This window comes from Phaeoacremonium minimum (genome assembly GCF_000392275.1).
Source record: "Phaeoacremonium minimum UCRPA7 unplaced genomic scaffold PA7_03_scaffold_420, whole genome shotgun sequence".
In the NCBI taxonomy this organism is placed as follows: domain Eukaryota; kingdom Fungi; phylum Ascomycota; class Sordariomycetes; order Togniniales; family Togniniaceae; genus Phaeoacremonium; species Phaeoacremonium minimum.
Window position 1 is genome coordinate 109,796 of NW_006921322.1, and position 20,657 is coordinate 130,452.

Genomic DNA, 20,657 nt, shown 5'->3' on the forward strand with positions numbered 1-20,657 from the left:
TTCTAGTCACCATGTATGTGACCCCCACGAAGAATCGCACAACCTACAGGGCGGTCTTGTACCTAACCGACGCCTTCGGACTTCCTCTGATCGAGAACAAATTGTGAGTGGCACACCCATCTGTATCCTGTCAACAAGCTGACACGACTACCTCTAGGCTTGCCGACAGCTTTGCCCGCGCAGGCTACCTAACGGTTATGCCTGATATCTTCTCAGGGGATCCTGCTCCCCACGACATTACATTCAACTCGAGCGAGTTCCTAGCACGCCATACGACGAATGCGACTGACCCAATTGTTGCCACTACCATTGGCTATATGCGCCAAAACTTAGGGGTCAAGGTACTCGCGGTAACTGGGTACTGTTTCGGCGGACGCTATGCGTTCCGCTTCGGGGGCGAGAATCGTGGGACGGATGTCGTCTTTGCAGCACATCCTAGTTTACTCGAGGATGATGAGGTTTCTGGTGTGAACGCCCCTGCCAGCATTGCCGCTGCTGGTGAGTATTTCTCTGGACCCTAACCTTCACTCGGCGTTACATGCTCTAATATATTGTCATTTTAGAGATTGACCAGTTGATGCTACCAGAGAGGAGACTCGAGATCGAGAATCTTCTCGGTGAGAGTTTGAAGCCATTCCAGGTTAGTCTCTACTCCGGTACACGGCACGGATTTGGCACTCGTGGCAATATCTCAAACCCGGAGGAAAGATTTGGCAAGGAAGAGGCATTCTTTCAGGCTGTCAGGTGGTTTGATAAATGGGCCTAAGATTCCATGGCTCATATCTCATTCTGCCTCGGCGTAACCTTAACGAACAGACAATGTGAATATGTTTAGTTTGTGTCACGGTCTTAACGAGTCTTTTGTATATTCGTATGTTCTAGTAAATTATACAATTGACCTGCATGATCACTCTGCACGCCAAGTTGTGAAGAGATGTCTGAATTTTGAAGTCTAAGTTACGTGAATTAGATGCAGCTGCCCGCCACTATCATGTCATAACCTCATCATTGAACATTCGAGACTGCTGAGACTAATGAGAATGGCACATGAGATGATGCCTTGAGCATTTGTATATAAAGCTTTTTGTAGTCAAGACGTATCTTTATCAACAAAATAATATCCAGTGAGGCGGTCGCTACGGGATATATTGTACCAGAGAATATAGGCTTATACAGAGTTCATAAGACCCAATAAGTCTTATAACACACTACCTCGTAGTATATCGTCTATTGCAAGAATAAAGAAGTCTGTCACATACTGTAGGCATCATGCAACAGCTTGCTGTTGCTGTCCACAGAGTAAAAGTCAGACATATCTATGATGAAAATGATGGTAGTTTTAGATGGCGATGAGTCAGTAATGCATGTCTAGATGCCATAGATCATAGTAGTGGTTTCGACGGTTCCGCAGGCCATATTGAGCTGGAAAAGCAAGCGGGACGAGACGGTGTGCTCCGTCAGTTAGCTCAAGACCAGCAAATCGCAGAAATGTCGGTTGTGGTAAAGAGCGATTAGAAACCACCAGGAGCTATTTGCGACAGACCTGTACTGTATAATTTCAAGGCAGAGTCAGGGCATTTTTGTCGTTGCTCTTGCTGGGCACGCGTGCTAGACACATTCGGTTGATATGGCAACTTGTGTTGTTACCCAGCATTGTGTATCCTTACACTTCGTAGAACATGTAGCTTACCTATATATCAAACCAGGCTACACTGCAGACAATACCTTTGAATCGACATAATGCATGGATTTGCGGCTGTGAGCGGGGACCTGGCCGGCAATTTCGGTCTCGGTCTCGCTATTAAGGGTTACCACGATTATGTAAGTCTTCACCTTCCTTGGTATGTCTTTGCTAATGGGAGGGAGCTTTGGCACCTCCTTGCTCTAGATTACTCCAATCACACACAAGACCTTCCTGTAAGCACTACGGCGTATCCACTATCATAAGCCGTGTGGCGTCGATCTTGTGGGGTATAAAGATCGGATTGTGCCTGTAGACAGGTTCCGGTCTTGCATCGGTTCCGGCGGCTCTAGCCCACACCTTAGCACCTAGTCACATGAGAGGTTTTTTTTTACGGCCCGACTACTAATCCTTTTGTTGGCTAGGCCAATCCATGTTCAAGAAACACCGCGAAGCACGTACATCGCCCAGCCAGGAAAGAGATCATGATGGATTCCAGAGAACGCACCTCCAGATATTTCACTGTCGCTGGAGTACCTGCGCCTTGACACACTGTGTTTGTAGTACAATTTGTGCTTTTAATTAGTCCCAGTCTCTACAAATTGAGCTACATAAGTCTAGGTACTTTGTCAAAAAGATCAAAACCATTACCAACTTGGGACTACTAGAACCTGGAATAGCCAGCTCAGTCTGACTCCCCATATTCAACATATAGAGGTCTAACATAATATCCCGAACACTAGTCAGATGATGCCGCCGGAAGCAGGTGATATTAGCAGCCGGCGTGGAGTGATTTGACCTGAGGAGTAATATGCTCAACAAAAATTCCACATTTCATTTCTGGTGCGTTCTTGAATAGGAGAAAAAGCAAATAGCTTTACTTCCGATAGATCTTCTACTCCCTCCCCGCTCGGGAGCAATCGTAATTTTCTCAATTAATTACCTATCAAACACTGCATTGGCTGCCGGCGGTATCCTTCCTTGTATAATCAGAGCACTTTACAGCCTACATTGAGCTACTTCCACTACTGTTTGTGGTACCCACTTGAAAGCTTGAACTCGAGTCTTTCATAAAGCGAGATCCACTGTGAGACCCTGGATCAGATCTTCGTCCTCCTTTGATACACCGCACATCCAACAATCTAGTCAGGATGTCCTACAATCCTAAGACCGATAGCGTAAGATATGACACTCTCTAAGCATCGTGAAATAGACGCATCTCTAACATCAGTTGCAGAATCTATCCTTCATCCTCAATAAACCCCTCGACTTGATATTCGCAGAGAAGCCAGTCCCTAAATTGACCGACCCTCACGAGGTCCTCGTTGCTATCAATTATACAGGAATCTGTGGGTCAGACGTGCATTACTGGTTACATGGTGCTATTGGCGACTTTGTTGTCAAGAGCCCTATGGTCCTGGGCCACGAATCTGCTGGTACTATAGTTGAGATTGGTCCTGCAGTGACGTCCCTAAAGGTTGGTGATCGGGTTGCACTAGAGCCTGGATATCCCTGTCGACGATGCGCTCAATGCATGAGCGGAAAGTATAACTTGTGCCCTGAGATGGTCTTTCCAGCTACTCCTCCATACGATGGCACTCTCACTGGCTTTTGGAAAGCCCCTGATGACTTCTGCTACAAGCTTCCAGAGACTATGACCATCCAAGAAGGCGCGCTCTGCGAGCCCCTCGCTGTAGCTGTTCATATCGCCAGGCAGGTCGGGATCAAGCCCGGCGACTCAGTCGTTGTCATGGGTGCCGGCCCTATTGGTCTTCTATGTGCCGGTGTGGCTAAGGCCTTTGGTGCCAGTATTGTCACATCAGTTGATATTGTAGAGTCTAAGCTGAAATTTGCTAAAGACTTCTGTGCGACGCATACATACCTGTCCCAAAGGGTCAGTGCCAGAGAGAATGCTCAGAATATACTAGATTTAATCGGCCTTCCTGGTGGTGCCGATATCGTTATCGAAGCATCAGGCGTTGAGTCCTCCATTCAAGCCTCCGTCTACGTTGTACGCAATGGAGGCACCTACCTCCAGGGAGGTATGGGGAAGGCTGACGTCAATTTTCCCATAATGGCTTTGTGTGCTAAAGAAGTCACTGCGCACGGTTCCTTCCGGTATGGAGCTGGTGATTGGAAGATCGCGGTTGATCTCGTTGCCAGTAAGAAGGTGGATGTTAGAAGGCTGATCAGCGAGATTGTTGAGTTCAAGGACGCTGAAAAAGCCTTCAACAAGGTTAAAGAGGGACAGGTCATCAAAATCCTCATCGCCGGGCCCAATGAGAAGAATATTGCCAATTCCTGTAAGGAATGATGGAGAAGGAGAAAAGAAACAAAGACCACACGATTTCTCCTTGAGTAGTGCCCCTGCGGTGGGTGGGACGGAGGTTCAGTCCCATGGTTGAAAGTACCCATATGATAGATAAAGCAGTTGCACGAAGGATTTGTTTGACTTCCCATCGTGTAAATGTAGATGTACATGGATGAACAAATACCAGACGAGGGCTTCAATTAGACAGTCTAGAGGACCACTGTGTAGATATCAACATATGAAAGAACCCCTAACCCTAAATCACTCAATCTCTTGAATCAGGTGCCAGCCAATAATCAAAAGATACACCTCAAAAGGGGCAGCTACCGAAGTTCAACCCATCTCTGCGCACTGTCGACAGATATATATATACAAGCAATCATCAGATTCCATCAAGTTCTACGGTAGAAAAGGCTTTCCAAGATCTATAGAACATATTGAAAATATCTCAGCATGTCATTGTGTCGAGATAGCTACCTGAAAGAACACTCGACAGATTCGAAATATATTCCAAGGTTTCAGTTCTCAAAACAGCCTTCTTTTGACAAAGTCGGGAGGACTGAAAGTTGCTTCAGTAGCCTACATCCCATACGTGGACTGGAAATTCTCTTGTAGTCCAAGAGCTCCAACTATATTGTAAGCAATGAGACGGCACAGAGGTAGATTCACGCAGTAAAACTCGTTTTAAGCATCGCTTAACCGTCGATAAAGTATTCTCATTTTCTAAATACTATATAGAGACAGTTTCCGAAGCTTGTATTTCTCAATGTCGAGTATAGCTATTGTTTCTACTCAGCGTTGTGAGGCCAGAGTGCACTGTAGCACGTATTGCACCAAGGTCACGGTTCACGGCATCTTTACCAATTTCAAGCCGGACTTTGGCTTACCTTCTGCTTAGACATGACTGGCGAGCGTTTTCCCGTCCGCATTTCTGCCAACCTCCATGACCTCATTGTCGTTGTCGTCGAATGCCTTGTCACCGAAGGCAACTGCGATCTCTTCCAGATTATGATTCGCCGTCTCCACATAGTAGAACTGCGCTAGCGCGGCCGAGGTAAGACAGAAGCCGGCGATAATCAGATAGAAGTATCCACCAATACCGGCAAAAGCCTTCGGAGACACCATCCCAATCAAAAAATTGAATATCCAATTTGAGGTTGTGGCGAGGGCCATGCCCTTACTGCGGCCACGAAGGGGGAAGATCTCAGCTGGAAGAAGCCATGGCATTGGGCCCCAAGTGAAGCCATAGACGATGTTATAAAGCATGACGAAGGCGTACTGGCCGTTGGCTTTGGCATTGATGGGGATACGGGCTTCGGTAAACACACAGACGATACTGAGTAAGACGGCCATTGCTAGACCTGTAGTCTCGGGATTAGTACATTGGAAGAGGAGCGTGGAGAGATAACCAAGTAACTGACCTCCGAGAATGAGGAGCGGCCTGCGACCCCATCGATCGGCTAGATACCAAGTAACGATAGTGGCCGCGACGTAAGGAATTGCGTTGGCAGCGGTATAAAGGAGCGACTTTTCATCATCAAACCCGGCGGATGCTAAGGTGCTGGGAAGATAGAAGGATATGATGTTGATTCCGTTGAGCTGGGCAAACATCTGAGCAGTGATGCCGACAATAGTGCGCTTCCGGTATCGCGTGAACATTTCCTAGTAAAGCACTGTTAATACTCGAGTCCGAGACTACACGTTTACTGCAACACTCACTGTCCAAGTCGATTTTCCGAGCTTTATCTCGTAAATAACTGCCTCTTGAATCTGTAGAAACACCTGCTGGACGTGCTCCGCGTCCGTGTCGCCATTTGCATGCAAATCTGCGACTGTCTGAAGACTTTCCTGCATGAAGCCATTCTTGGCTAGCCATCGAGGGGTTTCGGGGAGGAAGAAAGACATGGCGATCAAAATGAACGAAAGTCCAACTTGAATGATAAATGGACCTTGCCAGGACATGTCGTCTGGGAGCAGGAAATAAAACCCGTAGTCGACCCAGCAAGATAACATATACCCTGCAATAAGGAAGGTATACTCAATGCCCACCATCAGACCTCTAGCATGCGGAGCTGCGATCTCCGTTTGAATGATGGGAACGGTCATCGAGAGAATGCCGACACCAAAACCCTGGATGGTGCGACCAACAATAAAGGTGGCGAACCCAGGAGCAAAGATCTGGATGAAGGCGCTCAGAAAGTATATTAAACCTCCAAGACGGACACATCTCTTTCGACCTGACAGATCGCCTAGCCGTCCTGCGAGAAGAGCGCCTACAGCAGCCGAGGCTTGCAGGCAGGCGACAGATATGCCTGTAATGCTGGGATCGATCCCAGCCGTGGTGCCGTCGGCACCGCCGTAGTCGCTGAAGAAGCGCTTCACGAAGACCGGATTGACGAGTAGGCCGGACATGATACCTACAAGCATCAGTACAAGTATGGAGTATGGACCAGAGCCAATTCAAACTAACCAGAATTATACCCGAACAGAGCATCTCCTAGACTTCCCAGCCCACAAGTCGCGTAAAGCAATAATGATCCCTTGAAAGGGTACCTAGCACTAATCTTCTTGGGCCTCAGGTTCCTCTCCAGCCAACCATCCTGTGCCTCAAGTTGGCTGGCAATGAGATTGGTGCGTTGCCTGAGGTCGGCATTTTGGTCTGCAGCAGAAATGTGTAGAGAGGTGGCCATGATGACAATCAGAATGCCTTGAGGGGGAAGCCTTTCGTGGAGATGCTTGAGGGATCACTTCTCGGAAGGGACGGGCTAGCAGTCTTTATATACCCCTGATCTTGTCAAACCCCGTGGGGAATGATCCCTCCATGCGTTGTTACCGGCGATGTGCTCGCATATGGCCATCGTGGAGAAGCTTAGCTTCAATGTGCAATCCCGGCTCAGGTCGACATCACCGGTGAAGCCGAGCCATTGTCGCGAAAAGAATCAACTACCGGATCGGAGTATAAAAGCCCCTTGTCAGGTACCTCTAGGTACCTCCAAGGTCAGGATGAAAGAGCGCTATACCCCATATGGTAAGGCTCTTTGTTTCTTCCGCCAGTGAAGTCAATGTCCGAAGCAGCTGCTCCACCTCTTACAGCTGCAAGATCCTCCAGCGAGGTGGCCGGCAGCTGGCAGCTCGCCCTAGCAGATTAACCTTGGAAGTCTTTGCGACCTTTGACCCGAATCGTCTTATGTTCGCCGCCTCGCACGTTTCCATATTACCTCATGCTGAAACTCGAAGGCTCCCATGACCGGCCTTGGTCTCTTGGCTGGGGTCGAAGCCGTCGGAACCGAGAGTAAGTGGAACCATTCTAAGCTACGTGTAGAGGCAAAAGCGTCATCAGATGTTCCGCCGGAACCGAAAAGCTACCTAGGTAGTCTACAATGGACCACTCATAGACGAGCCGTATTAGAAAACCGCAAATGAGGCGACGTTTTCCAGGGTCGGTATTGCTTTGAATATGTAGCCAAGATATGACATTATGAGACGGACAAAGGGATCGCATTTATCAAGTGTTTCAATAGAGGCGACCCCAGTTAGCATCCCAGAGCCAGAAAAGACTGTTTCCCCCTTGTTCCTCTGCATACCCTCGAGGCACCACAGCCTGGAAAGTTTGGTCCCCATGCATCTGCTCAAACGGCATTTGCCACGGTGGCTGCTGCTGTGTCTCTGAGCCGTCCAGCGTGTCCACCTCATGAGTCGAACTCAGAGTACATTCAGATTGAGGCGGTTCCCCATGGGGTGTTGGGAAGACTGCGATCAGATTGGTTAGCAAGACTCCGACTCAAATTAACGCCTGCCTCTACGTAGGGGATCATACACCGTTGCACAGATGCGAGACTCTCGTGGAGGCGCTGCGTTCGGCTCAGTTCCGACCACGATAGTCTAGTGGCCTGTTGATCGGACGTGTTCAGGGCGGCCTCCAGGGGAAGGCGGAGTGTATCTTCCACCGACATGAAGCACGCGTCTGTCCATGGGAGGGACCACTCCAGCAGGCATTGACATGACTGGGCCAAGCATAGCCTGTCCCTCTCGCTGAAGAAGCAGATAGACGAGGTTTTTGAGAACAGTACTGCACTGGCTAGATAGCGTTGACTGCTGCCCTAGTAGCTCCTGTAATCTGAGCACCCGCGTTATTGTTCGCTTGATCATCTGGGCTCGATCGGATAGTGGATTCGACAAGGCCACTGAGATGAGCACGATCGCTGCATGGAAGAGATTCATGGCCATGAATGCCACGAGGTGACTCTCTGTCGCAAGCTGGGCCAGTTGAGGCAACTCGGTCAGACGAGCGGTCCTGACTGCGGCACACGACCAATATTCCGAGCTTCCAGCTACTTCTCCTTCAAGCAGATCGCCTCCATGAACCGATGGTTCATCCGTGAGCGGGGTCAGAGTAGAGTGCTGCGTTTGGCCCGATGACGTTCCTGGCTCGGCAGAGTTGACAGCGTTCACAGACAGGTGCTCGACTTGCTGGGCTAGAATAGGTCGGTGCAGTACTATTAGTAGGTTATCATAGGTCAGTTGCAATGAGAGGGACTGTAGAGTATGTGCCCGACTGTCCCGTCTCGCGTTTTTAGGATTATAGTCTGTGCTCATGTCCAAAATCAAGTGGGGGGGTAATTGATGGCGCCAAGTGACGAGACTTTCTGTGACCTCCCTTACCAACAAGGCGTACTGCGAGTCCAAATGCTGTCTCTTGAACTGCGTGGAAAGGGAGCCAAATATGGTCTTCAGCACTGGTGATGCGGCGAGATACAGCTTACTTAGCTCAGTCTGGTAGGGCGAGTATTCTATGGTTAGAGACTCCCCGTGAGCAGGTTGTTCGACAAAATACGGCGACTCGGGCAATACAGCAGGCATGGCGATGTTGCAATCAGCGTCGTCTATGCTCAAGGGTCGCCCATAGGATATGGATGCGAATCTAACTGGTCAGTTGAATGTTCGACTGGGAGGGTGTCAAGCTTTTACCTGTCCCAGGTATAGATTGTCCACCACACCCGTTTGCGCTCCTCGATATCATCAGAGCTTCCTCGAACCGAGTTTCTATGGAGGCTCATGGCTTGCGCCATCTTGATAGTAGCACCTAGAAGGCCAAATGCCAGGTTTGGTCGGCCATGGTAAACATAATGAGAGCCTAGCAAGATGCAGGTCTGAATGGCTGGAATCGAATGATCGTCCATCAACTGGACAAGCCGTGACTCGACGATTTTCAGGAGATCTGCACTCCAGAGGCTCAACTCTGCACTGTCGCCTTGCACGGTCCGCTTGGACCGATACCAAGCTGCCATGCACAGAACCATGGACAATAATGCCAAAAACGGCACCTCTGCAGGATCTGCATAGCCGTCCTCAATTGAGCGCAGCTGTTGCCGAAACTTTGGTTCGTATATCACCAATGAGAACCAATGCACGAAATCAAAGTAATCCTCCAACAGCGAATATATCATCTCCTGGCTTGGAAACCGGCTACTCAGGATCGTGGATATCGGCAAACGTGTGTCACTGGCTCTCCGATGAGCAGTTCGTGCTTCACCTCTTCCGTCTGGGATTGCTGAAGTCTGGTGTTCATCGATGCTCTGGCTTCCGAGACGGCTTATCTGCCCGTAATTTTGGCCGAGAGGAACAATGGAATGGTGGGAGTTGTACTAACCATTCTCGCAATGCTCATAACTGAGTCCGCTACATGATAATCTGTGGGCATCCATGAACGCTGGCCACCAGCAAGTCCCGGCGCTCGGCTTCCGGTAGATGGCTGCGCTGCTCTCTCTGGTGCAGCATGCCTCGAAGGAACGGGAGGCTGTCGCGTGGGGAGCGTGGAAGTCGAGTCGTCATTGCCGTAACTGCGTCTCGATGGACTTCGTCTACGCCTGTAACATTGAAACAATTACCAAACACATTCACCAGGGGAACTGTAGCGACTGACTTTCGCGGATTCCTCCCATTTCCATGGTCATGGCCATTGGTACTGCTACCTGGAGACTCATCAATGGGTGCCGGATCACATGGCGCGTCGGCACGTAAACACAGTGAGCAGGGCCGAAAGGAGTCACACTGTACAGCCCGGTCAGTGACGATTCGTGATGCATACGGCCAAGCCCAACGTACTCGGCTCTTATTGCGTCGGCACCTGCGGCACGCATTCGAAACCCTCGTTGGCATCCGGCGGGTTGTATGTGGCGCCGGATCCCCTCCTGTCAGAGCCATCTCAGTAGGCGCAGACATTGAGACAGACCATTTGCCGAAGCGCACTGGCGGCTAACAGACCGTCCCCGGATGATGCGGGGCGTGGGGCGACAATGCGATGAAGATGATGCGCGGCGTATCTGGCTCAAGACCGGATATCTGTTCGAGAGGGTATGCGAGTGTCCCACGGACGGTATGCGTATGGAACCACGGCGACTTACGCGAAGGTAAGGAGCATTCGTTGGTAGCAAGCAACCAAGTGTTTTACCAGTGCCGAATATAAGCGCGCTCCAGCTTGCAAAGCCGCGCTCTCTCGCTATGATATACGATATCCTGAGCCCGGCACTTAAGCACCTACATTAGCCTCCGAGGTACAGCCTTGGATCTTGAAGTCTCACCACAGGTAGGATGTACCTACAGGTAGCGCCGACCCAGGCCCTGCACTTGTTGGGAACTGACCCACCCATTCCCGATTGACCCACTTACTTGGATCGGGGCCCCGTGAGCACCCACGCGGCAATTGGGCGCGGCAGAAAACAACAAATGCTGTCAAAACACCAAGTTGAAACATGTCAGGTATTACTAGCATTGGACCGCCACAAGCAACATCGACTACATTTCGCCTAGAGCTGAACTCGAAGATGTCCAGATCAACGATGAGCAGTGAGACGGCTGAGGGAGCTGCGCAATGCCTGCGAGTTCGTAGGCCAGCATTCCTCCTTTGTGTGCCTATTTTACAAGGATTTGAGGGGGGCTTCACGTGATAGTAGACGTGCCTTTGATCACGTGACCTGGTGATGGTCCCCTTGAAGGTGAAGGCTATCTGATAATAGCCAAGAGGACTTTTTTTATCAACAAGTCTTAAGATCCCTGGCCGTCTAAGATACGAAACCCTCCTTCCGAAACCCACTTGGCATTCTGAGTCTACTGATCATACAGTGTGGACGAGTCTCAGACATCAAATGTCTAAAGGGTAATAAGCTGGTTCTGAACGCGGAAATACGAACGAGGTCAACACCGTGGACTAACCCCAACTTAACAATGGTGAGGTCGCCATCAGATTACCTCAGAACTGTCATCTTTGCTCATCTTTGCTACAACAATTTGCTGTTCATCGATAATACTGTCAACTTTGAGATTGATATCTGGGAGTTTGTTGTATCGCTATTGCAAGAGAAAAGCACCATAGCAGCAGATATCAGCAACACAGACAAGAGAACGCTAATAGAAGAGATCGCGTACTACAAGCAATGGACCGGAAGCAGAAGATCGCAGTTGAAGTCTCTTCAAGAGCGCAATAGAGTTCAGATTAACTTTGTAAGTATGTTGAGCATGCTTTTGCGGCTTTCACTTACAGCTCTTAGATAACGAATTTGATTGCTCAAGAAGAGACCTCACAATCAAAAATAATCGGAGCTGTAGCCCTGCTTTTCGCACCAGCAAGCCTCGCAACGGTATGCATTCTTGAACTTTGTAGAATTGTCCATCAGAAGGCATTTTTCTGGCTCAAGAATATCTACCAAGTGTTCGAGAATAGAGCGTTTTTAGTGCAGGCCTGTTCGAAGTAGATAACAAATCCTGGGGGCCATATCTGATATCTACTCTGGTCACAACTTCTAATGAACTTCTTTTTAGTTGGAGCTACGTTCGAGGTTACCTACGAAGGATCAGTGCTTCTGTTAATAAAGTTGCGAACAAGAAGTTCACCCCGTCTTCAGAGATACGCAACGATCATGAGGTTGTTTAAACAGCCCAATGTCAGATTAATGCTTTTCGATTTGTGCTTGCGAAGCTACCGTGTAATTATATCTAAGTTAGGGCGAGAGGTGGTTGTATCAACATTGCGAGCTTGTCATAGTAGAAACTATCTACCATCTGCGGAATATCCATTTCTAGCTTTCCAGAAGGTCATAAGAGTAGGGCCGCAACGACTCAGTCACGGTAGAAATCTTCTCCGACGGGCACATTTGGCTCGTGTACCCAGTTGAGTAATCGAACGTGCCCTTCTGTATCAGCGTAAAACCTTATTTTCCAGTATATAGGAGGCTGATCGACCCATCGTCCTCTTGCGGTCAAGTAATTACGATCTCTAACCCAAACGAAGGTATCGCCCTCGTATGCTCCAGCTCGTATTCCTCGGCCTCAAGACCTTGCAATGCCCACGACAGCTTATCATTACACAGAGCCACGACGATCTTCAAGCACCGCTGGGCATTCCAGTAAATTCCGACATAAGCTGGCAGGGGCTTAGGGGGTTTATCATTCTGCCTTTCGCGCTCTAGAGCCTTAGCTGTGTCTGGGAACCAATCAAGTGTCCGAGACGCGGAGATTTTCGCATGAGCTATATAGTCATTAGGATCTGGACAACAAAGAATCTCCTCTATCAGCAGTTGGAGCACCCAATCAGCACAGTCGTTGAGTGCTAGAGAGTTGCTCAGAACAACTATCGACGTATCAATATCCGGCAGCATTGCAATTGCCGACAGGGCTCCCGGAAGTGCGCCCTGGTGCCACAGCACTGTTGTTAGGGCGACTCCCCTGCCTACCACGGGCATTTGCCATCTGGTAAAAGACTGGGATTGTTTCCAATATAACCCATGGCTCCAGGAAGTGTGACACGCGCAAGGCCGCATGTATACGTAGCAGCCGTTCTTCCCGCAGATGGATCCCGCATGGCGAGCTTGTAGGAGAATAAATGGTTGATTTGCTTGGCAGGAATTATGTCCTTTCTTTTGGTTCTGGTACTGGGCTGATTCCTGATGCTGCTGATGATCTCGGCGTAGATCTTGAGGAGGTCTTGCACACAACTGAACATGCTCCCACTGGAGCCGCCGAATAAGCCTTCTCCGGATTTGACAGTTGATATCTCGCAGGATGTGCCGTTATCCAGTGTATTGTACGCCTTTGAAACATTCTCTGTCTCTTCTGGAGGTCGTTTACAGAACGTCCGGCGCATGTCCAGGGGGCCGAAGAATTGTTCTCGAAAAATGCCGGCCCAGGAGCCACGAAACTTGTCCAGTATCAGACCGGTAATCTCATATCCGGTGTTATTATAATACCATCGCTCGCGAAATGAGAAAACTGGAACTTGGTCGTTGATGAACTTCAAGCTATCCTCGTGAGCTATTAGCATGTTGTTCTGACTCCCAAGCCGAACATTTGGGATTGACATTCCCGTCCGGTGAGCAAGAATATCAATGACCGTCATGCATTTTCTCATTTAAGCATCCTTGATAGCCAGCTCGGGGAGTATGTCTTTCATTGGCGTATCCCATGTAACCTTTATCTCTGGATCATCTACCAGCAATGCCATGGCCAGGGCTGTGAGCATCTTTGTTTGAGAGCATATTGGAAATATGGTCTGTTCGGTTGGGGGCAGCTGGTGATTGACATCGCGGAACCCGAAATTGGCATAATATGGCTGTTCGTCCTTGCGGTATACGCCCAATGCGAGCCCTGCAGTGCCCGCAATGCCCATTAACTGCTGTATCGTAGGGTCAAGCACACGAAGACGTTCTTCAATACTACGGGTTTGGCCCATTGTAGAAGCTTGACCTTGCTACCATGCTAGTGTAGAGTTTCAATGTTTTGATCGAGGGCCGCTCTCAGGTGCCATGTTCTTGATGCGACCGAATGCAAGAGTGTGCGAATGACGAGCATGGGTTATATGTAGTCGACTGCATCGGTTGACGTGCTTAGCCGAATTGGGGCGTGTGTTTGCAGGTCTAGACACACCATACCAGGGATAAGAGGCAGCAAGGTGTTGATGGGCCTGGGAGGCTTATGCGGGTAAGCCCAACCAAGAAGAGCCATGCCGTATGAATGAATGAACATATTTGTGGTCTGGCTTGAAGCGCCCATTGAGGCTGGCTATTCCAGGTCTCATTGACTGTAGCACTTGTATCCAAGACATCAAAAAAGAGTGTTCATGAACCGTTTATTAGCTACCCTACTCTACCATTGACGAACATGCAGGCAGTAGTGGGAGTACTGAACCCAACACCGTGGCCTAGCCGCTTTGATTGCTCCGTGACCATGTCGGGAACAATCAGCAACAATGGCATTTCACTTTACTCGTCGTCCTCAACTTCCTCTTCCTCGACTTCTCCTCCTTCTTCTAGGCCGCCATTGGTATCCGGCTCGGCTTCGCCATTCGTCGCTTCGACAACTACGCCGCCCTCCTTTTCCAGCCGTAGCCACTCATCCCATTCAGGGAACAGCTCCTCGTCGCCCTCGGCTCCAGGAACACCGATCATCTTGGCTACGCGGCCCTTCTTGCCCTTCTCGAGCGAGTCCTTCCACTCCGTAACAATATCTGCCGTCAGGCTAGGCTTGTATGTCTGTGAGAAGAGAACGGCCTCAGCCAGGCGGCCAGTCTTGGTAAGGATGCCAACACAACCCGGTACATCGCCGAGCAGCCACTTGCAAGTGAAAGCAACGTTGTGAGCTCCGGCTTCCTCTGCCTGACCGGCGAGCTTCTCCAAGCCCTCACGGTCGGAAGTTGATGAGTAGACCAGTAGTAGGGAGCCAAGATCCTTCGCATGTGTGAAGCATTCAGTGGCCAGACCTACATCCCAAGCAGCTAGGGCTGCATCACCTACAGTCTTCCACCTCTCAACGACATCGGCCTCTCTAGCTAGCTCGAGAGCAATGTCAAGATGATTCAGTGATAAGGCGAGCTCGAATTTGTGGTCAGGCTCCGTTGCAACCTCCAAAGCAAGTTCCTTGTGACCTTGCCCCTCGAGAAAACGGGCAATCTTGTTGAGCTGATCTTGTGGAATTGAGGGGAGGAGTTCCTGGGCCGTCTCCATATCCTCTCTGAGAACGAGTGTCTGATACTCGAGCACTGGCAGGGAAAGGGCAAATGATGTGACGTTTACATCCTTGTCGCAAAGGTAGATACGACTGTCGCGCTGGATGTATCCGAGGATATACATTTGCTGATCGAAATGAGCGACTGTGTATGTCTGATCACCGACCAGGTAATTCAAGCGATTGGTAGCGTTCGTATAGATGAAGCAGTCGCCCACCCACTCGCCTGTCCTCACGCTGCGGAACGTTAGTTAATTCAAATGATACAGGCTTTTTGCGGTTCACTTACCTTTCACTGATATCGGTGATCACTTCGAAGGCTGCCTCAACACCATCTTCCTCAACCTGACCGGATTGGACAGCTGAAACATAGTTGTCGCGAGAGAAGCGTAGGACGTAGAAGGTATCGTCACACGCCAAGGCAACGAGCTCCCCGCTATCTGACCAGTAGACTTGGCGAGGCTCGACTTCAATCCGGCGTACCAGCCCGCCAGTCTGCCAATCGAAGAAAGAGATGCCCTAGGACAGAATCAGTATGGTCCTAGCCAACGCAAAATGAGCTACGGTGTTCTTACGCCTTGCCCCTTGATACCAAGCAGTACTCCTCCAGTCAGTCCATCAGCAGAGCCAAAGTCTAATGACCCGGTCTTCTCGACGAAGTTCTTGAAGATCTTGACGCTTGTTGTTGACTCGCGAATCCTATCGTGCATTAGTGAATATTGAGCCCAATAGCTGCGCCTGGTACCTACGCAAAGTCATTGCTGTTGTCTTTGGAGCCCCATACAAAGTCGAGCGCAGAGCCGAAAGCCTTGTTGCGCCAGGCGAGTGCTGTGTAGATGATGTACCTGATCCATGATAAGCCTCTATAAGAATATAGAATGTCACTGGGAAACTTACTCGCCATCGCCACAAACAGCCACGAATCGTCCATTCGGGGAGTGAATAAGAGTCTGAGGGTAGACTTCGCAAGTACCGAGATCTTTTGTGGGAAGATTGATGGGTTCGTTGTCCTTGACGGCAGAGTCTAATGTTGTCAGTTTAGTCCTTACGACGACCGATGTGCGGCTCAAGTCTTACCGCCCTTGATGATCGATGAGACAACCTCATTTTGTCTCGCCCAGATAAGCTTGCCTGAGCCATCGATCGACACAGCGGGTTCTTCGCGTCCGAGCTAGTTAAATTAGCATGGCAGAACGTGAAGAGACGTTGGAGCTCACGAACCTTGATAACAACACTTCCCTCATCAAAGCCAAAACTCATAACCTGCTTTGACTTATTGTAGCTAACCGCCCATGCTCGCTCGAGACCTGGTATATGATTAGTTACATTCAATTCAAAATCAAGAAGGTACTCACCGTAGTTTAGACTCTGTTCGAAACGATATGTGTTTGCGTGCCATATTCTAACTGTAATAGACAGTTTTAGCGCTCTGACTTAAGGGGTAGCCGCCAAGAGGGGAATCAAAAGAGACGTACTGGTTCCATCTTCCGATCCCGAAACAATTACGGGAAGTGAGGGATGATAACAGGCGAAAGAAACATTGTTCGTATGCCCCTCAAGTGTGGCAATGAGTGACTTAGTAGTGTAATCCCACACCTTGACGGTCCGCTGCAAGATGGCATTAGTATCCATTATAGGGCTGTTGACGGAAAAAGGAATGCTTACGTCGTCGGAGGTTGTTAGGAGATACGGCTTATCGGAATGGGGATAGTAGTCGACGTAGTTGACACCCTTCGTCTCGTGAGCCTCCAAGGTCTGATTTGGTGATGAGCTACCGAGGCTCCAGATCTTGACCCTATATACTATTATTAACACCATTCCAAACATGACCAACTAAAGTACTGCGGCAAGAGCATGTCACAGCTCACGCCATTGAAGTAGCAACTCACGTTCTGTCCAAGCCTAGAAATAGATTAGCCAGGGCTTTCGTAGATCGGTGTTAGCTTGAAATTAACCTACAGGCTGATGCGAATGTGTTTGTATCTTTCGGATTTATGGCCAGACTCATAACGTAATGGGAGTGTCCCTCTAAACAGCCGTAATATTAGCATGTGACAAGTTTTGGGGAGCAATTTTCAATAAGGCCCAAAGGACATCTGCATCGAAGATTCACTGACCAAATACTTGAACACACTTCCATCCCTTTTCCCAGTCCCATAACTTGATGGCTATTATGTCGGGTCAGTTTACGTCGCGGAAGGGACTTTGATGTGATTTAGGACGCACTCATGTCATCACTGGCAGTCTAAACTTCAATGTCAGCTTGAACCAAGTCATAATCATTCCATTCAACTCACCAATACAAAAGGCTGGGTAGGATGGACCACGATGGCTCGGATGTAGTCAGGGTGGGCTTCGAAAGAGGTGATGCGCTCGGAAGTGTTGCTAGAGACACCTTGTCAGCGTGGTGCGCAAACTGCGAAGTGGGCGATATCACCTACTAATTGTAAACGCGAAGCTGAAAGTCATCGCTGCCACAGACTATCCAGTTCTTCCTCGCAATGAATCGTCCAGCTCGCACGGGGACATCGGTGAGCTCGAAGGTCTTAACAATCTCTGGAAGCTAGTTAGCCGGCGATGTTCATTCCAATTTCTCGGTCCTCCCCCAGGAAGGCTGTATCATTGTATTGGGCTCGGGGAGACTAACGTTGCGTCTCGTATGACCATATGTAGACATGTCCTGCAATTCATTAGCATCGTGATGCCAGCTACTTCTTCGATTCCAATGATGTTCTGTTAGAAGCTGAGAGACATATGCTCCCAAGAAATAACATCATCGGTCGATATGCTCGGGCTATTCGTACCTGAGTACAGGGTGGTCAAGATCCAGGGTTCGTGAGGATGCACATCAATGCCCTTGACTCTTTCGCTCCTGGCGAAGAGTTGCCTCTGTAACAGGAATCTGGTCAGCCAGCACAACCTACGGCGCCAGTGCACAGTGTCCATACCTTCACGTCCAGCCGCATTGTGCCAAATCTTACTTCCCGCCGTGGGAAGCTGTTGTGGCGGTGTCGTTGTTGTCGTAGTAATGCTTGGGGGAGCTCCAAGATCAACGCGGGGTGCTGTAACTCAGGGGAAGGGCGGCCTTCATCGACGGGAGGACTTCTTGCACAGGACGCGCTGCTCGGACGCACTTCTAAAATAAAACGCAGCGCAATTGACCCGAGGGCTGTCGATTCGAGGGGTCGTGAGATGGCGGCGATGGCGGGTTGCGGTGTGGGCTGTCGTTGACAAGGGAGCTACCGCCACGTACGTTTGTACCCTTATTTCGAATTTCGAGGTGTTCCACCAAATGTGGTCTCTTCGAAGCTCAGCCTTGTGGCCTGAAAATGTAGCTTCACCTCAGGCATCAAGTGAGTAGGGGGTGTAAAGTACAGAACACTAACAGAACACCCTACTCTTACCCGCTAAACCAATAACTTCAGACTCACTAACCACACACCCCCGGTACTGCCACCAAAATACTAGGGTGAATTTACTAATGCGGGATACGAGACACGATCCTGCAAATGGGCTTCTCACATCCAAAGACATACGATCATCTCACTTGAGTTCACTTATTTCCCCTCATTTCACTTTTGTCATCATCAAATGCAATCAGTTTGCAGCAAGAATCACTTTCGCTATGCTAGCTGCGTCTGTACAATACATGAAAAGTATTCAAATTTCGATGACTGGCAAGTTTCTCGTGCGAGTCTCGATGATGGTATCCAGAAATGTCTTAAAAAGTGTATCCGCACAAATGGAGGCAAATGCTGCGTCCAACGGCCTAGCCCATAATACAGGGTGACCGATATGCCGATAATAAAACCCACAGAACAACGCCGTTTATCCCAACGGAGGACGATGATGCGTCCGTTTGCTAACCCATGTCATGATCACATACATTGATAAGAAAAAAAAAGGGGGGATGGAAAGGCGGAAGAATGAAATGTCATTCTTGACAACCCATTTACTCCTCCGCATCCTGTTGTACCCGCTCGACGATCTGGACCACCTTGGGGAACAGCTTCTCGTTAGGGGTGAGGCCGCAGACCTGGGTCACGACGGTGTGAGGGTCGTGCTCAGCCATGATCTTGGCGAGCTCCTTGCTCTCCTCATCCTCCTCGACGTTCTGGAAGCGGAAAGCCATCTCGGCGGCCTCGAGCAGAGCGCTGCAGTCCTCGTCCTTCTCGGCGAGCTCGGCGGCAGGTCCGATGAACCGCTCCTTGCGGCTGAGCTTTCGGAGAGGGGCGCGGCCAACACGCTCAACAGCATCCTCGAGATGAGGGTTGCTGATACGCATGATGATCTTCTTGACATAAGCGGCCTGCTGGTCCTCCGGAATACCGTGCTTGGCGGTGATGAGGTTGGAGGTGTTGATCAGAGCCTTGCGGACTTCGGCGTGAATCTGCTTGTCTTGCAGGGCGTCGTAGACGGTGCGCTTCTTGCGGTTGTATCCGTGGTAAGCAGCGGTGGCGTGGCCAGTGTTGACAGTGTACAGCTTGCGCTCGATGTATGGCTCTAGGTTGTCAACCCAGTTGATACCCTCAATGGACGGGACGGAGTGGTCCTCGAAGGGAGTCTTCTCGACAACCCACTCGTAGAACTTCTCCAACTTGACGTCCAGGCCAGCATCGGGGTCCTGAGCGGGAACAATTCTGTCGATTGCCGAGTTGGCATATCGCGCACGCTCGTGGTGATCCTCGATGCGGTGCTCCGGGGTGTTCTTGGGAGACTTGATGTGCTCAGCTAGGGAGTCGGTGGCGTTGATCATGTTCTCGCAGGCAATGACAGCAAGCGGGGTGGAATCATTCGATCTCCTGTCAATGCCCTTGGCAATGACTGGGGCGATAAACTTAAGGATGTTGGGGCCGACGGAGCAGGTGACCACGTCAGCGGTTGCGATCTCGTCAATCAGATCGAGCTCGTGGGTCTTGGAGTTGATGGCGCGGTAGTTTGTGATGACGTTCTCCGTTGTACCTTCAGCGCCGACCTCAATGACCTTATATGAGGGCTGAGCGTTCAGCTTGTCAACGACGGCATCGACGACATCAGCGAAAACGACCTCATAGCCGCTGTTATGCAAGAAGCATGCTACGAAACCTCGACCTGGAGACCAAAGATCAGTACTCTGTTCACTCGAGACATGCGATGCCAAGAACTAGTGAAGAGCGAGGAACCTACCGATGTTGCCGGCACCGAAGTGAACGGCCTTCTTAGTGGGCTGGTTTTGCGATGCCATTTTGAAGAATAGTGTGGATGTGTAAGTATGAAGAAAGAAGCAACGGCTTGCGGTGGATAGCGTTTGATATACAGCGGACTCGGGGCGAGCAGCTGGGATGGCCAAACTTGCGTCAACGGCGATGATGATGTTGGGTGGTGGTTGTTTGGATGATTCGAAGATGTATGTAATAAAGATGGATGGTGGGGTGAAAACAGTGGGATGGTGAAGTCAAGCTGTCAATCTAGCGGACGATCTCGACTGAAATATGGGGTAAGTTGACAAGAGAGTTCAGGAACGGAAGGCAATGGGGGAAGAAGTGTCTTTATATGTATCGCGGGAGAGAAGGGGAGTCGTGAGTCGTCGTTGCAGCGTAGTGCCGTTTGTAGTCTGGGACTGGCGTCAGTGTTGACCAACCGGCGAGGGTTGGAAATGGAAATCGATGAGGTATGTACCCCCTTCTACCC

At 49.8% G+C, this 20,657-nt stretch overlaps 5 protein-coding genes across 5 annotated transcripts; 2 read left to right on the forward strand and 3 right to left on the reverse strand.

Annotated features, from left to right (window-relative positions):
• Nucleotides 1–11: 11 nt before the first annotated feature.
• UCRPA7_5639 (putative dienelactone hydrolase protein) lies at nt 12–766 on the forward strand (the record flags this gene model as incomplete). Its single annotated transcript, XM_007918184.1, has 3 exons — nt 12–103; nt 158–498; nt 564–766. The coding sequence occupies 3 exons, from the start codon at nt 12–14 to the stop codon at nt 764–766; spliced, it is 636 nt and encodes a 211-aa protein (XP_007916375.1).
• A 2,066-nt stretch (nt 767–2,832) lies between these two features.
• Nucleotides 2,833–3,995, forward strand: UCRPA7_5640 (putative xylitol dehydrogenase protein; the record flags this gene model as incomplete). The annotated part of the gene is made up of 3 exons (XM_007918185.1): nt 2,833–2,859; nt 2,913–3,723; nt 3,775–3,995. 3 exons carry the CDS (start codon nt 2,833–2,835, stop codon nt 3,993–3,995), a joined length of 1,059 nt encoding a protein of 352 aa, XP_007916376.1.
• An 891-nt stretch (nt 3,996–4,886) lies between these two features.
• UCRPA7_5641 (putative mfs sugar transporter protein) lies at nt 4,887–6,682 on the reverse strand (the record flags this gene model as incomplete). Its single annotated transcript, XM_007918186.1, has 4 exons — nt 4,887–5,353; nt 5,414–5,654; nt 5,712–6,409; nt 6,508–6,682. 4 exons carry the CDS (start codon nt 6,680–6,682, stop codon nt 4,887–4,889), a joined length of 1,581 nt encoding a protein of 526 aa, XP_007916377.1.
• A 7,563-nt stretch (nt 6,683–14,245) lies between these two features.
• UCRPA7_5642 (putative coatomer beta subunit protein) lies at nt 14,246–17,933 on the reverse strand (the record flags this gene model as incomplete). Its single annotated transcript, XM_007918187.1, has 16 exons — nt 14,246–15,224; nt 15,277–15,506; nt 15,563–15,686; nt 15,737–15,832; nt 15,885–16,011; nt 16,065–16,158; nt 16,209–16,294; nt 16,343–16,393; nt 16,463–16,782; nt 16,877–16,889; nt 17,105–17,155; nt 17,214–17,232; nt 17,285–17,372; nt 17,429–17,543; nt 17,635–17,667; nt 17,792–17,933. The coding sequence occupies 16 exons, from the start codon at nt 17,931–17,933 to the stop codon at nt 14,246–14,248; spliced, it is 2,568 nt and encodes an 855-aa protein (XP_007916378.1).
• A 1,006-nt stretch (nt 17,934–18,939) lies between these two features.
• Nucleotides 18,940–20,211, reverse strand: UCRPA7_5643 (putative mannitol-1-phosphate 5-dehydrogenase protein; the record flags this gene model as incomplete). The annotated part of the gene is made up of 2 exons (XM_007918188.1): nt 18,940–20,078; nt 20,154–20,211. 2 exons carry the CDS (start codon nt 20,209–20,211, stop codon nt 18,940–18,942), a joined length of 1,197 nt encoding a protein of 398 aa, XP_007916379.1.
• Nucleotides 20,212–20,657: the final 446 nt, after the last annotated feature.